General features: G+C 38.3%; 1 protein-coding gene across 2 annotated transcripts in view; it reads left to right on the top strand.

The window, feature by feature from the left end:
• Positions 1 to 17,869, top strand: part of brsk2 (BR serine/threonine kinase 2) — a 705,112-nt gene that overhangs the window by 530,117 nt on the left and 157,126 nt on the right. For both annotated transcript variants that reach the window (XM_033038920.1, XM_033038919.1), the window contains exons 5-6: positions 6,011 to 6,127; positions 17,234 to 17,267. In XM_033038920.1, coding sequence (XP_032894811.1) covers positions 6,011 to 6,127; positions 17,234 to 17,267 — 151 coding nt within the window. The remainder of the gene's footprint in view (positions 1 to 6,010; positions 6,128 to 17,233; positions 17,268 to 17,869) is intronic.

Genomic DNA, 17,869 nt, shown 5'->3' with positions numbered 1-17,869 from the left:
TGAAATCCCCCAGCATTGTTTTTTTTTCAAGATTCCAGCATCTGCAACAGATATCTTCGGGGGGGGGGAAATCACTTAATTTGACTATTTTAGTTTAAGTAAGTAAGTAAGTTTATTGGCCAAGTATTCACATACAAGGAATTTGCCTTGGTGCTCCGCCCGCAAGTAACAACATGACATACAGTGACAGTTACGAATGACTCAGAAAACACTAAATATTAATAATAATTAATACATAGGTCTGTAAACCCCCAGAAGCGTAGAAATGCATCTTACCTTTGTGCTGATCCCTACCACAGGGCTGAATCCTGGAAAGAGATTTTATATTAACATGAGTGGTAGGCTGAAGAGGGCTGATTAGATCATCAGCATTGGAAAAACTGGGCCCACAGACAATGGAGGATTAAAGAGCTCAGGACCACTGGTAACGTCAAAGTAGAAGAAGCAGAAGATAGAGAATGGAAGCGCCACTGGGGGAGAGAGAGCAGGTGATGCGCCATGAGTAAGTTGGCACATCACCTACTGCTAGTTAATCAAAGCACAATAAATCAGACCTAGTAGGAACAAGAACAGAGATTGCAGCTCGGTCCAATACATAGTCGGAGATCTTTAATTACCAAGATGTCCATTTATCTAGTGTTTTGTCGCCACAAGCTAGCAATGCGTTCCTTACTTGAAGAAGAACACAAATTTTGGAATCTTGTGTAGAACCTTGTGTTCTAGATTCCAGTTTCTGTAGTTCATTGTGTCTCCCTACTTTTAATGACTGGCATTCTCAACAAAGCAGAAAAATTTGATTCCACATTACATCATCAGGGGTTTGTATTTCTATACCAACTTTAAGATCGTGTCAGTTATATTGCTATCTAAATACAGAACAGATTCAGAGCTAAGGAGTGTTATGATTTAATTCACTGAATAAAGTTATATTAAGTTTCAAGAGCAATATCACTGAATAAATGATATGCATAGGCTGGATTCATAATGATTCCTAATGATTCAAATGGTATAAACTGGGGTTGAAAGACATAATTTAATTAAATTTTTCTAGCTTTGAGTTCACTAACTGGAATAATGCAGCTCATATTCTCCTTGGTAGCTTATAACCAAACAATATGAAAATTGAACTTCCTCTCTCTGGCTTTACAATCTGCAACTCTTCAAAGTTGTCAGTAGCCGATTGATCAGCAGTTCAGCCTATCTGCTGCCTATCTGCATCAGTTTCCCTCTTAGTTCAGGAATCCGCTTCTCCCTCAATGTAGTGAATAAGTTCCTTCCATCCACAATGGTCATGTTGATTATTCAATATAAGGTTCCTAACACTGAGATCAATCTTCCCACCCAATGGAGAGAGGTGAATCTCCTTCTTTGTAGTCTTTGCCTGCTTTAATATAAGTGATTTTGTTTTTCTACATTCACAAATATTATGCAGCATGGTCATCTGGACCAGTTCCCCGTCCTTCCTAATTGATCTGATGATTATAACTCCACAAGTGATGAAAATCAAACAATGTGCTATCAGTGACATTAATCAGAATGTTTGTATTGAGGACAGCGAACCATGATTATCAGCAATGATGAAGAAAATTGTGACAAAATCTTTACCAAAGCAGTGATTTAAGAATGCTTGCTGATATTTTTCCTCTCAAGAGACAAGGGGTACCAAAGAATGTGAAAAAGAATTGCAGGTCATGGTTAAATGCCCTGTCTTCTTTCGAGGAGTGTAGAACAGTGCTGAAAATCTTCAACTTGAGAAGTGTTATTGAGCTGAACATGCTCCTTCTGAAAACTTTAATCAGGTCACAAAAATAGTGTTTGTGCTTCACTTAATCAAGTTGACTTTAGAGGCTTTATGTCACAGAGCTAACAACCCTCCTACTACTGCTAGCTGTATAGATTATCATCGCTCAGTTTCAATGGCCTTCATTTAGCCATTGGCTTCAGCCATAAAGGACATAGTATTTTATTTTACTTGCTGCACAATGTAGAAATTGCCTCTTCAAACACAGGCACAGATGATATTTTATTTATCGATGCACCTGTTGTAAGGAAAAGGTTGTCCATTGTTGGGGGGGGAAAGGCTCTCATGTGTGATTTACCCTGTCCGTCTCTGAGTTATTGCCAGGAGATATTCTAACGGCATCAGTGCAACATCAATGAATCCAGGAAAAATTAGCCATTGTCACGAAAGCAGTCACTGGAGCTGTTAGCACAGCCATCTGTTTTCCAGTCACCTACCTCTGCTGCACCCTATATTCATAATCTTCAATCAGTCTTGAGACAACATTCATGCTGTAACTAGTGGCAGCCTTTTACGTCCTGCTCTTGTGTGTTAGCAATAAAAAAATGTTGTAGTACATTTCAGCAGATGGAATAATTTTTGCAAAATCCTAATTTTGCTTCAGGAGTGGGACTATGTTTTAGAACCTTTCATGTTGATGCAAAATGAATGTCAGTAGGTATCCTGTCTCGATGATTAGTTCCTTCATAGTCTGGTGAATTTGAAAGTAATAATAGCATTGATTATTCAGCCTGCAATGTCTTGTTGATGATTGATGCAATTTTTTGTTTATTTTTGATGGAATTTCTTTCATCGTTGTGAATGTGGAGTGGAAGATGGATGGCCATGTTAATCACTCTCTCCATCTGTGACTAGTCATTTTGATCTGATCTGCTGCATCTGTGTAATGCTTGATGAAGCAGAGCTGCCGAGAGAGGAATTATGACCTGTTGTTTATATTAAATGCAATTTTATTATGTTAAGTGTGAAAAAACGTGATTTTATCAATTCTGAAAACTTTTATTTTATGTACATTTTTATCCTGCATGTTCAACACAATTCCTTACAGTATTCCTTACAGACTGTCCACCTTTTTATTGATCCAATAGAATGATTCATGAAAAACTGATTAAGACAACAAGATTTATTTTGATTTTAATTTGAATCCCAAAATGTTTCTTTCGGATTAAATGTTTTACATCCTTTTCCTAGCCCTCCTCTCCTGAAGGTAGTAATTACTTCTGGAAAAGGTTTCATGGTCAACCTTCAAATAGATTTGTCCATGGAGGAATATCATAATCAGCCCAATGTTTCACCTTTCCCAATGTGAGAATATTAATCACTATGAATGATGAGCAGTGATACGGAGTTACACTATGAGGGTGGCACCATGGTGAAACCATTAGTGCTTCCTCCGCACAACTCCTGGCACCTAGGTTCAATCCTCACTTTGGATGCTGTCTTTGTGGAGTTTGCACATATTCTCTCAGAGGGAATAATTTACAGGGATGCAGTGAAGATAAGGGGAGAGAGAAAGGCATCGAGGGGAGTATTTACTGGGAGTTCACATGGACCCAATGATCTACTTCAAAGTTGTTCTATGTTTAGTTTAGAGATACAGTGTGAAAACAGGCCCTTCAGCCCACCTGATCCACGCCGACTAGAAATCCCTGTATATTAACACTATCCTACACACACTACCCACTAGGGACAATTTTTACATTTACCAAGCCAATTTACCTACATACCTGTATGTCTTTGGAGTGTGGGAGGAAACTGAAGATCTCAGAGAAAACCCATGCAGGTACATACTCCATACTGACAGCATCTGCAGTCATGATCGAACCTGGGTCTCCGGCGCTGCAAGCGCTGTAAGGCAGCAACTCTACCGCTGCACCACCGTGCTGCCCATAATGTATACTATAAGAAGTAGAATAATTGCAATATTTAAGAATAGACTCCTGATATACTTGCATTATCATGAGTAGATAAGTAGAATTGCACAGTTGTGTAAAGAGTCAAGAATCTTCTTCTTCTTGCAAATGGAACATAAATAAATAAAAGGAATAGTTAGATCTCAAGACGGGTGTTGAGCAGCCAGCTTGTTGGCTCAGCGTCAATGTCAGCCAGGCCCTGAGCTCCATTGGGTGGCTGCCTTTTTGAGGCAGTGCCTTCGATGGTGGGAGGTCAGAACTCGCAATGACTGGGCAATGTTGGGCACTTTTTGTAATCATTTTTATTCCTGGGCATTCGAGTTGCCGAAGCAGGCAGCGATGCAACCAGTCAATATGCCCTCCAATGTACAGTGCATTAAGAAGGTATTCAGGCCCTTTCACTTTTTCCACATTTTGTTATGTTACAGCCTTATTTTAAAATGGATTAAATTCATTTTTTTTTATCATCCATCTACACGCAATACCTCAGAATGAAGAAGCGAAAACAGGTGTTTAGAAATGTTTGCAAAGTAATTAAAAATAAATAACTGAAATATCACATTTACATAAGTATTCAGACCCTTTGCTATGACTCTCAAAATTGAGCTTAGGTTCATCCTGTTTCCATTGATTATACTTGAGATGTTTCTACAACCTGATTGAGTCCACCAGTGGTAAATTAAATTGATTGGACATGATTTGGAAAGGTGCACACCTGTCTATATAAGGGCCCACAGTTGACAGTGCATGTCAGAGCAAACACCAAGCCATGAAGACAAAGAAATTGTTCGTAGACCTCCGAGACAGGATTGTGGTGAGATACAGATCTTTGGTTATTCCCACAGCAGAAGCTCAACAGGGTCTGAATACTTATGTAAATGTAATATTTCAGTTATTTCTTTTTAATTACCTTGCAAAAATGTCTAAACACCTATTTTTGCTTTTTTTTATTATGGGGTATTATGTGTAGATTGATGATAAAAAAAATTTTGGTATAAGGCTATAACATAACAAAATGTAGAAAAAGTGAAGGGGTCTGAATACTTTCTGAATGCACTGTATAAAATTAAGAGAATATTCATTGACCTATCGGATCTCCTCAAGCTTCTCAATCGTACCAGAAAATGATGGAGAAGAGTCAGTCGGAGTACATTTTGACAAGAGTGATCACGGGATGAGAGAATCTTAAATTAGGCTATTGAAGGGAAAGGACATTTGTGTGTATGGAACAGCAGGTTATGTGGACTAATGTAAAGTTATTCTTTTGAGTGAAGTGACACCACTGGGGAGGAGGAAAGCAGGAAGAAAAGATGGTTGTGTTTTTAAAGACAACCCAGAGAAGAGATGCAACAGAGCAGGTCTCCTTACCACAGTGGAAGTGGTGCATATAATAAAGGGGGAAAAAAACACTTTTCCTGTTGAACTTGGCAACCTTGAAAGCCCAAGATGAGTGTGCAGATAGGGTAAAGGAGATTAACCATACAGGTTAAGAATTAAAAGCAAGAATGGACAGACCATGAATTAAGAGGATGTTGTCGCCGATCAACTGGACTCTGACAACTTGCATTCATTTTCCATTCACAGTTTATTTACTTGTGCACAAGGAGAGCAGCACAGTCCCAGTTACCATACTACTCTGAAATTCTGCTCGGAAGTGTCAACTGTTATTTAGATTTTGATCAATTGAAATCTTGCCTGCCTGAAAAATCCTTGATAATGCACACAACCCACACTGTAATCAACATGTAAACATTTTTCCTACAGTCGGTACAGAACCTACATTTACATTCAAGGAAGGTTTGCACTTGTTTCTAAGTCATCAATGCTGCCGCGAAAAGGTCCCAGTGAATTTAACAATAGCAAAAAACAAGTGCAGATTGAACTCAATCCATTGGTTTGCAAAATAAATCATTATTGCATTGTCTCTATGTTCCTAACATAAGCACATTGCTGCCGAATTGATGCCCATGAAAGTACATAATATATTGGCCAGCATTTGTAAGGTGCTCTAATATTTTTGAATGGGAACTTCTGTGTGAACTGTTTCGATTATCTGACTGGGATATAAAATTGGCCAATATACTGTTTGAGATGCTATGTGTTATTTTTCATTTATTCTTGCAGAATTTTTTTTTAAATCTTTTTAGAAAATTGTTCTTTTATAAGTTTATCTTACCTTATATGGCTAAAGTCTCACTGATTTGACTGCAACATATGGTGATTGAATGGAAAATTACTTAAACAGGACTAGATGGAAGGTTCTATCCACGTGTAATTTGAACTCTTTTCCCTCCAGCCACAGGGACTTGAAACCAGAAAATTTATTGTTGGATGAAAAGAATAACATTAGGATAGCAGACTTTGGAATGGCTTCACTGCAGGTTGGCGACAGCTTGTTAGAAACCAGCTGTGGGTGAGTTTACATTTTGCTGTTGTAATAAAGAAAACAAAAATATATTATAATAATCGATTGCTTCTGAAGGTGAACTTCTACATTAAAAAAATATAATTTATTTTAATGCAAATATTCAGCATAGATGCACAACCATATAACCATATAACAATTACAGCACGGAAACAGGCCATCTCGACCCTTCTAGTCCGTGCCGAACACATAATCTCCCCTAGTCCCATATACCTGCGCTCAGACCATAACCCTCCATTCCTTTCCCATCCATATAACTATCCAATTTATTTTTAAATGATAAAAACGAACCTGCCTCCACCACCTTCACTGGAAGCTCATTCCACACAGCTACCACTCTCTGAGTAAAGAAGTTCCCCCTCATGTTACCCCTAAACTTCAGTCCCTTAATTCTCAAGTCATGTCCCCTTGTTTGAATCTTCCCTACTCTCAGTGGGAAAAGCTTTTCCACGTCAACTCTGTCTATCCCTCTCATCATTTTAAAAACCTCTATCAAGTCCCCCCTTAACCTTCTGCGCTCCAAAGAATAAAGCCCTAACTTGTTCAACCTTTCTCTGTAACTTAGTTGCTGAAACCCAGGCAACATTCTAGTAAAGCTACAGTTTTGAAAAGCAACCCATTTTTTTGGTGTCTATTATAATTCAAAGCACAATGCAATGCGATTTACCGAGATGTTGTCAAACCTCAGAAAGGTGTTTATCATGAACTTCCATTAATCTTGATTTAGATTTGAGCGTGCTCATTGTTTTAGCAGGATATAACTATTATAAACAGTGTTTGCTGTTTGCTTTTAATTCAAACAATGGTGATAGTAATAATTCACATACACCGTGTCAGACAAGCAACTCTTTATAACATTGACAACAACAAATGGCAATTCTTTAAAATGTATGAGGCTATTACCTCCCAATGACAATGTCATGCAAAATAATTTTTCATTGCAGAATGTGTCCTAATCCATCTCATTAAACAGCCAGGAATACTGGTGTCCTTCTATGTTCAAAGTTGCTGTAAAGTGTGGATCATCAAGGAGATGCTAAAACATTTTTAAATAAGCCTTTCCAGGATTAATTACAATCACATTTATCATATGCAAAAGAAAAATATTGCCTTTGTTGCGCTTGTTATTTGGGTGTAGCAACAGGAAAAAAAGTAGAAGGGATACAACTCAAAAAATAATACCAAATTTCCACAACACATCACGACCAAGTCGATTTAAAATTTCTGGTTAAAGATGCTTGTAGTTTAACAAAATTATTGTCTAACCTGGGTGGGGAAATGTCAGATTTTGAAACATAATAATGTATAAGCAGAGCAGTTGGTCCTTTTTCAATATTGTTTTGATTCTTTCTCATGAACATTTGGAAGGAATTCATTTGAAGTTCAAGGAACTAAATCTTGGCAACAGAGTACAATGCACAGTCACTGATATGTTCACGTTTATTGTAAGTGATCAAGAAGTGTCCATATTCCACCCACTCTCAGAATCATATAATTGTAGTGCACAGCAGGAGGCAACTCAGCCCTTTCCGGACAAATTGGAGCAATTTAAGTCCAATTTGGAACAAGGTGACACTAATTTGCCGACACCTCGAGTTACATTAAGCAATGCATAGTCAAAGATTAAACAATGGACATTGGAGGACCCGGCGTGGGGGGACCGCTGTGAGTGAGGGGGGAGTGAGGAAGAACAAAGGGGAACTGGCGGGGGAATTTGTAACTTTGTAAGCGCCCTTTATTGCCAGGTCTGCAAGCTAGGAATTTCACTGTGACTAAAGTATTCTATTCTATTCTATTCAAAGTGATATTTTTCCACGTGTACATCTATAATGTGAGTGGCATTGGGATTTTTAATCAAAGAAGATATTGTAAACCAATAAAATCTGTCCTTCATCCAGTACTCGTATAGAGAAATTTCAGAAGAACTTACTACAAAGCAATTAGAGCAGGGCACGCATTCAATATTTCCCTCCATCATCCAAAAACATCAATCAAAGTATCTGTATGCATTGCCTTTTTCATAAATTTATTTCTGGCTATTGTATGAGTAGCTCAATGTAACGTCAACATTTTTGCTTTGTATTATAAATCAACACATTATTAGGACCAGATATCACGGTGTCCATTGTAACCATACTGTCCCAAATCAGACTAAATCAATAAAGACAAGGCTAAATACCTGCAGTTTATCAGGACTATATATTGGACCTATAATGACCTCTTTCTGTGCCATTACAGACATAAGATTATTTGGTCTGTGAGATCAATTTAAAAATATTCTGATGTCATGGTATATCATCTAATGTTATGCAATTATGATATGTCGTAAATCCAAGAGGCCATAGCAGTTTAGCATTTTCAGGAGGAGTCAGCCCCGCATGTCTCCTCCTGCAAATTAATGCTAAATTTTACATTATTTTGTGTTGTGCATTTACCCACTGGAAATTAATTTCATATTCAGGCAGCAGATTAAGGCGAGTCTGTAGTCTCATCATTCTGTGCTAAATTAATCCTAGCTCAAAGAGTTATAAAGCGCAAAGGCACAGCTTCATTATAATGACTACATTATTCAGAAAGGGGAGGGTTTCTCCATCTCAGTTTCTTTCCATTTCATTGCATTAATAGAATGAACATAATCACCACAAAGCAGGGTGTGCAATTTTACCATTGCAATGTAGCATCAATTGGTAACAATGATGTGATATTAATAAATGTTTTCTTTAAAACTCTACATATTTCTCACTGTTGTTTGCCCCATCAGAATAAATTGAGAATCCATCCCCACAGTGCTTTGAATATGATATGAAAATGAGCTTTAATATAAAAATATAATTATATTCAACAAGAATGCATGACAAGCTAAGTGCCCAAAGTGGGACAACGTGAGCAGGATTTCAGATACCGCATTATGTCCTGAAGTTGTCACCAACCCTATGTTTGTTTCATTACATAATGCATACAAGCATTTTCAAATTGAGTTGGAAAGTCCATGGCAGTCTGAGAAATTAATTAATTAGTTCTCCACCTACTGGTGATGCATGTGTGAATCCCAAGTTGACAAATTGGCACCTTACTTTCCATTTCCATTTCGCTTTTAGCATAAAAGCCACCCTCTTTCCTGCATCTCTATATGTGCCTCCTGCTCTCAGAGACAATGGTGTTGAGGGTCAGGGCACCTACATGCAGTGAAAGTGGTTCATCCTTACTACAGGACCAAGAGAATGGAAAGTGGTTGCTTTCATTCTGATCAATTTCGATCTCTTAAAGATGAAGGAATTGAATATTGCACGTCAAATTCTGACACTTCTAATAACAGAGTGCTACAAAATGTCTGAATATGTCTCAGGGACATTCCTGTTCATGCACCTACTAAGTGGAAATAAATTGAGAATAAAACATATTTCAAGAGAAATTATAATCAGAAAGCCGGCACACCCAAGCCCACCAGTTTATTACCAACAGTGTCAGAGGACATAACCAGAAAATCAACTGATCACTTGTCAGGATACTGATAGCATTCTCAGGAGAATTCATTCCATGTGACAACAAAATGATAAGTCAGTTTGACATCTAAATCATAGAGCCAATAGATTTTATTGTGTAGACATAAGGACCATCCGAGAGAATGCGAGCTTCTTGGGTAAGATGTGTGGCGAGGTTGTTAAAAAACATAGGAAATAGGTGCAGGAGTAGGCCATTCAGCCCTTCGAACCAGCACCACCATTCAATATGATCATGGCTGATCATCCAAAATCAGTACCCCATTCCTGCTTTATCCCCATTTCCCTTGATTCCGTTAGCCCTAAGAGCTATATCCAAACTCTCCCATGAAAACATCCAGTGAATAGGCCTCCACTGCCTTCTGTGGCAGAGAATTCCACAGGGTCACAACTCTCTAGCTCATCCCATATTCTTAAACTATGACCCCTGTTTCTGGACTCCCCAACTTCGGTAACATTTTTCCTGCATCTGGCCTGTCCAATCCCTTAAGAATTTTATATGTTTCTATAAGATATCCTCTCATCCTTCTAAATTCCAGTCATGCCTAATGTCCAGGCAGAAAGAGGTGGGTGACCACGAGGAAGGGAAATGACCAGGGAGTGCAGTTAACTGTTGTGGTAGTCCCCTTTCAAAGCAGGTAGACCCTTTTGGATGACATGTCAGGGTTGAGCAGCAGTATCAGGCAGGGCAGTGGCATCAAGCCTGGCTCCGAGACACAACAGGGAGGGTAATGTCAGGCAGAGCCATAGTGGTAGGTGACTCTTTAGTTAAGGGTACAGGCATGAGATTCTGCGGCAGTAGTCGAGACTCCAGGATGCTGTGTCACCTTCTTGTTGCCAGGGTCCAGGATGTCTCCGAGTGGCTGCATGACATTCTCAAGGAGGAGGGTGGACAGCTGGAAATCGTTGTACATGTTGACATAAAATGACATAGGTAGGAAACGGAATGAGGTGCTGCAAAATTATTACTGGGAGTTAGGTACAAGGCTAAAAAGAAGGACCTCCAGGGTAGTGATTTTTAGTTTTTTTTCATTTAGAGAAACAGCGCGGAAACAGGCCCTTCGGCCCACCGAGTCTACACTGACCAGCGATCCCCACACATTAACACTATCCTACACACACTAGGGACAATTGTACACATACACCAAGCCAATTAACCTACAAACCTGTACGTCTTTGGATTGTGGGAGGAAACCGAAGAACGCGGAGAAAACCTACGCGGTCACGGGGAGAACGTACAAACTCGGTACAGACAGTACCCATAGTCGGGATCGATACCGGGTTTCCAGGAGCTCCATTTTCCTCCCTCATCCCAAAGATGTGCAGCTTGGTATATATTAATTCGCCACTGTAAAGTGTCCCTCATGTAGGTGAGTGGTAGAATCTGCGGGGAGCTGATGACAATAAGGGGAGAATTAAAAAATGGGATTAATGTATTGACGCAAACTTAACAAATTGAGATTTAGAAATTCCATTGCTGGGGGAACTCAGTAGGCTGGCCAACATCTGTGGAGGGAAATGGGCAGTCCATCTTTTGGGTTGAGCCTCTTCATTCATTTGCTGCAGAATCCAGCATCTGCAGTCCCTTGTATCTCCAAATTGGGATTCATATTTGACTCATTATGGTCAATGTTACCCAAGGTGGCATTATTTTCCAGGAGGTGAAATATCTTCTTGTTCTATTTTTACTGTTGTGACTTGTGAACTAAGCCACTCGGAGGCTGAAACTGGTTATTACAAAAATCTTTATTTAAGGGAAGCATGCATTCTTCCTTTTGGTAGAATCTGCAAACGCAAAGTACATTGAGTTGTTTTTAACACAGACAATAACAAACGATTAATTACAATTGCAATGGCTATAATAATCTTAGTTTTAACATTTTGAGTATAGTCAGTTAACTTCACAGAATTACATATTTACACTGTATCTGCCAAGATACCTCTGAATATCCAAACACCTTTGCTGGGACATAGTAATTCATATGGATGGTCTAGAAGTTTCTGAGGCCAGAACCCAATAAGAGGAAAATATGCTACTTTTCATACAGTGTCGAGGGATGGCTCTCTGAATGCACTAATGGCAGAATATTAAATCCCCAGATATACTTCATTAAAGAGCAGGGCAATGCTTTTAATTATATATTAATACATGAGATGGTCACGATGTAATTCCTGGTTTCAATTGCACAAATTAACATGCACATTCACCCACTGTCCTCAATGGTACTGATCGGAATGTCTCACCTCCAATGACTGGTTTGAACAGCCTTTTAGCCTTCGTCACTAGTCCCACTCCTCTTCCTGCTCAGATTTGGTTAAAGCTTAAAGTGCATGGGATGTTTTTGCTCTATTGCAATTTAAATGCAATGTCCTATTGTGATATGTGCATCCAAAAAAATCAAACCAACACAGCCAAAATATTGGACTAGTTCAAAATAATTTGCCAAGTAGAACTTGGATATCCTATTTTTCTCAAAGTTTGACTCCACATTGTTAACTTACCAAACTAACGGAAAAATAAATCTGAATTCTCATTAAACAATTTGCTATTCGCGCACAAATTTAAGACCTTACTTGTGTCGAGGACAAAGAGGAAACAAATAGAGCAAAGGTAATGTACAGTTGTAGGCAAATTAAATAAAAAAATGATTAATATTTTTGTGATGACATGTGAGATTCACTTTTAGATTAATGGGATCTAGAAAAATATAGTTGAATTATAAATGCATCCTCTTTTGCCCCAGTGAAAAGGTGAAGAATTTGATTCCTGTGATATGATAATATTGTGCTCCAATAAAATTACAATACAATTCTTTGGAGGGTTAGCAATTAAATGAACATTTAACAGTATGATAAATGTCTGAATATTTTAATTTATTTGAACATCTTTTTTCTGCCAATTAAACTTCTGAACAGAGGTAGCTGCATTAATTGCTCTCTATATGGAGCTATTTATCACTATGAATGATTATTGGATTTAAAAATGAATATTCTCATCAGTCATTGATAATGAATATTCAGATAATCAATTTTCATGTGGAATAGCTCTAGTAAAAAGTTACAGCTGTGCATCTGGAGTACTTGGATACAAATTTGATTTGGGTTATTTGCAGCTATTTGTTTCCCCAAACGCTGTTCCATTGACTTTTATGGAACGGAACTGCAGAAGCAGAGTACAAGGACAAGTTTCCACCTGCTCGCCTGTTAAAGAGACTTCTTCATTAAATAGTGGAAACATACACAGTCAGTGGGAGGCTGCCTCCCATTTGAACATTTGAACTCAGCCATGGCATAGTGTTCTTACTCACCAGTTCCTAATATGCTGACAGAAGATTGAGAATAGGCACTTGTGTGGAAATGAAGTGCATAAGTAGATGTGGGTCTCTGAGTAGTACTTTCAGCCACTCAATTATGAAGTAAACCTGACTGAAAAGAACTGCCTCTAACTTGCTTGCTTTGCTTCGCTTAGTTTTGACAGGTATAGTTAATTGGTGACATTTTATTAATTTTGAAGTAATGATTTTCTATGCATAAATTTTTAAGCCATAAAGGTCAAAGCCATTAGTGGATGACATGGAATAATTCAATTTCTAGCACACAGTATCTGCATCCAGCACAAATCATGTCTAATTTGAAGACAACGCTACATCCAGTTTGGGGTTGCAATAACATTTGGTGGTACAACATTAGTTTGAATTTTCTTTTACTTCAATGAGCTAATTCAGCCTTTAATCGGTTGAGGGAAAAGATAATTGAAGATCAAGACTGCAAACCAGGAACAACACTCATGGTCTACTGCAGGGGTTCCCAACCTTTTTCGTCCCGTTTACCCCTGGCAACTTTAATAGCACGTAACAATGTTATTTCACTTATTTATGAACAACTAACGATGAACAGATACTGGTATACCAGAACCAAACACAGTCAGTCACTGAGATAAACATATGTACAAATCCAGAATCAACAAATCCACCCCCTGAGTAGGCGAAATTTACCCCCTGAGGGTAAATTTAGCCCAGGTTAGGAACCCTTGGTCAACTGAGTGGCAGTGATTTCTACCACCCCCAGCCCTATATTATGCTTCTGCGTAGTATTGTTACAGTAGACATCTCAAGGCACTGGAAAAACACCGCCATCACAGTTCCCACAAACTCCTTCAAATTCACTGGCAGTCACTGGATATTTGTGAGCTCCTCCAGGCTGATGACCCCACCAGTGAGGCTCTAGTTATTCTCAATCTGTAATGTTTGACTGAGACATCATTTACATGCCCCACACCAGACCCAACACACTGTTCCAGGCTCTGTCGAAGGAAGACATTTCTAGGGAGACAGAGTGAAAGATTCAAGTATGTACTGAAAGCTTCCACAAAGAGGTACATAGAATGTAGAACACAGAAAAGTACAGAACAGGAACAGTCCTTCAGCCTGAAATGTCTGTACCGAACATGATGCCTTCCTCAGAGTGTGTGTATGTATGGACATATATATGTAGATCAGTTACTGAAATGGCAGATGGAGTTTCATCCAAGCAATGGGGGTATTGCTCTTTGAGAGGTCAAATGTTAATGGAAAGTATGCGGTTTATATTATATATAGATATAGATATATAGAACAAGGAGTATTCAATGTAACTAACTAAAAGATAGGCACATCTGGGGTCCACGGTAGTGCCCATGGCTACATTTTCGACCTGAAGAAAGTATGAGGAGTTAAAAGAGGTTGTTAAAGGTGAGTGTTAGTTGAGGGGAAATGATTGGATATCTGTTCAAGGTAGAAGCAGAGGGCCCTAAGGCCCTCCTGATGGGGATGGAGCTGTAAACGGACTGGACGTCCATGGTAAAGACAAGGCGACAGGGGCCCAGGAATTGGAACTTATGGAAGTTTGTGAGTTGGCTCAGATGTTGGATGGAAGGAACTGAACAATGAGAGGCAAGATAGAATTGAGGTATTTGGGGATGAGTTTGGTGGGTTAGGAGCTCATGGTCCTCTGACCTCTGAATGGTGGGTTAGGAGCAGGCAGAAACCAAGGGCCTGCCAGGACAGTCCTGTTATGGATTTTGGGAAGAAAATAGGAGCCAATGTGGGTTTGGGGAATTATAAGATTGGAGACTGGAGAGATGATTGCTGGACATTGGTGATGATTTCGGAGATAGCGGCCAGGTGTTCATTTGTGGCATCTTGCTTGCTTTGCTCCGGGCTCTATTTTGCTCAGTCATGGAAATTTGGAAACTGCATAATTAAGACAAAAGAGGGTCTAAGGTGGCAAATCCCAGAGTCTCAACCTTGGACTGGCCTGGTATGATCAAAGACCCTTGATAATCCAAAACACTAAAAAATAAGCATAAATTAATAAGCAGTTATTGAAACGTAGAACTACACAGCGTAGAAACAGGTCCTTTGGCTCATTCTGCCCATGTTAACCAAGTTGGCTTAATTGGCTATTGCCAGTTGCCTGCATTTAGCCCACAGTCCTTCCTATCCATATATCTATTAAAATGTATTTTAAAAGTTGTAATTGTATCTACTTCTATAGCTTCCTCTGGCAACTCATTTTAGACATGGACTACATCCTCTGAATGAAAAAATTGCCCTGAGGCTCCTCTTAAATCTCTTCCCTCTAACTTTAAGCCTGTACTTTCTGGTTTTATCTGTAAACTTTATTCAGGGCCTCATGGATCTTGTACACCTCAATAAGGTCACCCCTTAGCCTCCTACGCTCCAAAGAAAGAAGATCTAGCCTTTACCTATAACTCAAGCCCACAAGTCCAGCTAACATCTCTTCTGCACCATTTCCAACTGAATGACATAATTCCTACAACTGGGTGGCCAGAACTGCAGATAATACTTCAAATGTGGTCTCACCAACGTGATGTACAGCTATATCATGATGTCCCAACTTTTGTATTAAAAGTGAATTTATTTAGATAAATTACAAATAATAAATGTCAATGGAATTTCTTATGTCCTTTGGAAATTAATCAGACAGTTGAACATTTGAGGAGCTAAGCTATATCTTTGTATGTATTTCTTAATTGTGACTGTTTTAAGCATTTTAATTTTATAAATTACAAAATCGGTAATGTATATTATTTTTCTAATTAATTTGATTATTTATAAATATGTTGGAATGTATCTGAACATCAGAAACATATAATGTTTCGAAAACTTTCACAGTCGTCTTAACCCAGGATTATCTTATTTCTCAACATTGTTGACAGTCAGCAAACCCCAAGGGTGTGTTCCATCAGCTGTAAAAGATTGTAAAAGTTGTAAAAGGATGAGCATGTTATTGCACCAGCCCCTCATTAAACACAATGAGATTTACATGTGGAAGGCCCAATTGCAGTGAAGTGAATCTTTCTTTCCATGAGAATAAGTGGTTCTAATTTAGCTCAGGGATCAGCAGTGTGGGCAGCTCACTGCTGACTGCAAAGTCCAAGCCAATAACTGGCATGAAAAATGTTGATGTTTAGTGTCTCACCATCTGGTAGTAATGAATATGAAAATGAATGTATTATATCTTCAGATCATTAGTTTAAGTGTATAAAGACAAAATTTACAGGATCATTTTATTTCTTGTGTGCATTTTCTTAAAAAAAATATATTAATCTGATGTTAGCAATGTAAAGAGAACTCTGATTTATTATCTGTTAAAATATGCCATATATGCACCAGTTTTAATGGATGGTTAACTTACTGATTTAAAGTAATAATGCACAGTTAAATACACATTCAATTGTTGGGATCATAATGATTTTCAATAGCAATTATATGCTGTTAAGTGTATATTGGGAAGGTAATTTGTAATTAGCACTTACTGTAACTGACCATCTGCTTGTTCTCCAATTAACTCCAGGCGTCTGCACTGCAAAATGCATTAGTTATTTCTTTTGCACTGAGGCAACACTTTACATCCATCATCACTATAGTAAACTGAGATGGGCAAGCCAATCCATTAGTGGGCCATTTTTACTGTAAATGTACTGGCTTTAGTGCTTCATGCTGCCATTGACTTGTTGCTACCTTTTTGGACATTTTCATTTGTGAGGAAACTCAAGTGACCAAATTATATGGTTGCGAGGAAAAACTGCTGCCACGCTACAAGCCTTATATGTAAAATGCCCTGCTCCCAATGTTGGAGTATATCCAAAAATAGAATGTCACATAAATCAGTAAAATACTTCACAAGGAAAGGCCATAAAGAGAGGGACGGACTATTATCAGAAACTCTACCAAAAGTCTGCACTACCCACTTGTACAAGAAATGAGTTGGGGAAAGAGCATGAAGGACGATTGTTGCATTCTCAGCACAAAACACCAGTGGGAGTTAGGAGGAGTTTCAGGCATATTTTACTACATGACTTAAAATAGTACAGCATTAAATTATGTTTAATGTGTAAGTTAAACATTAGTGGTGAGAGGTTGTATAAACAATATTTTTTCATGTCTTTGGGACATCCATTTAAGTACATAAATCTTCAAACCTACATATTACTTGTCGGTGACAACAGCACAACACCTAATGTGAAAAATTAAGCAGTCTTTAGTTCTACCGTATAATATACTGACTGTGTTGCTTTCTTTTTTTGCAGTTCACCCCATTATGCCTGTCCTGAAGTCATCAGGGTAAGTATCTACCAAGGAAAAACTTTGTAGCTGTTTTTTTTAAATATGAATATAAAACCATCATGAGAAGAGCAATAGTCTGTTCAACCAAATATTGTTTTCTTCTGTTACCTTAGAAATATCTTGTCTAATGGAGCAAAGAAATAAGTCATGTTTGAAAAGGCACAAAATAGGGAAAGCAAGCGGGCTAAAGAACAGCAGATTTATTGCTATAATGAATGCCTTTCAGATCCTGTACATAATTGATTTTGTATTTGATTTTGTACAGGAAATATTTTGGGCCAAAGTAGGAAATCATATCTAGCAGCCTTAGCTAATATTCACTTTTTGCATCTTTGAGATTATTTCTCCCTGGTTTAGAAATTCATTGGTGCTCTTTTCCAGCTTTCAGAAAGAAATAATAATCTCCTTTACACTGCACTTACAGAACCTCAGATTTGTAACAACAGTGCTGGTAATAACTCTACTGCAATGTTTCAGAAAGACTTGGTGTTTTGGTTAAATCTCCTGCATTAGAAACATTTCTGACCTCAGGACAAATGCCTTAAAGTTACGTTACAATACTGTCAGCACTCTAATAGCCACTGGGAACATTGGCTAAT

Source organism: Amblyraja radiata, chromosome 20 (assembly GCF_010909765.2).
Source record: "Amblyraja radiata isolate CabotCenter1 chromosome 20, sAmbRad1.1.pri, whole genome shotgun sequence".
Lineage (NCBI taxonomy): Eukaryota > Metazoa > Chordata > Chondrichthyes > Rajiformes > Rajidae > Amblyraja > Amblyraja radiata.
This window is presented reverse-complemented; position numbering and strand designations above follow the sequence as displayed.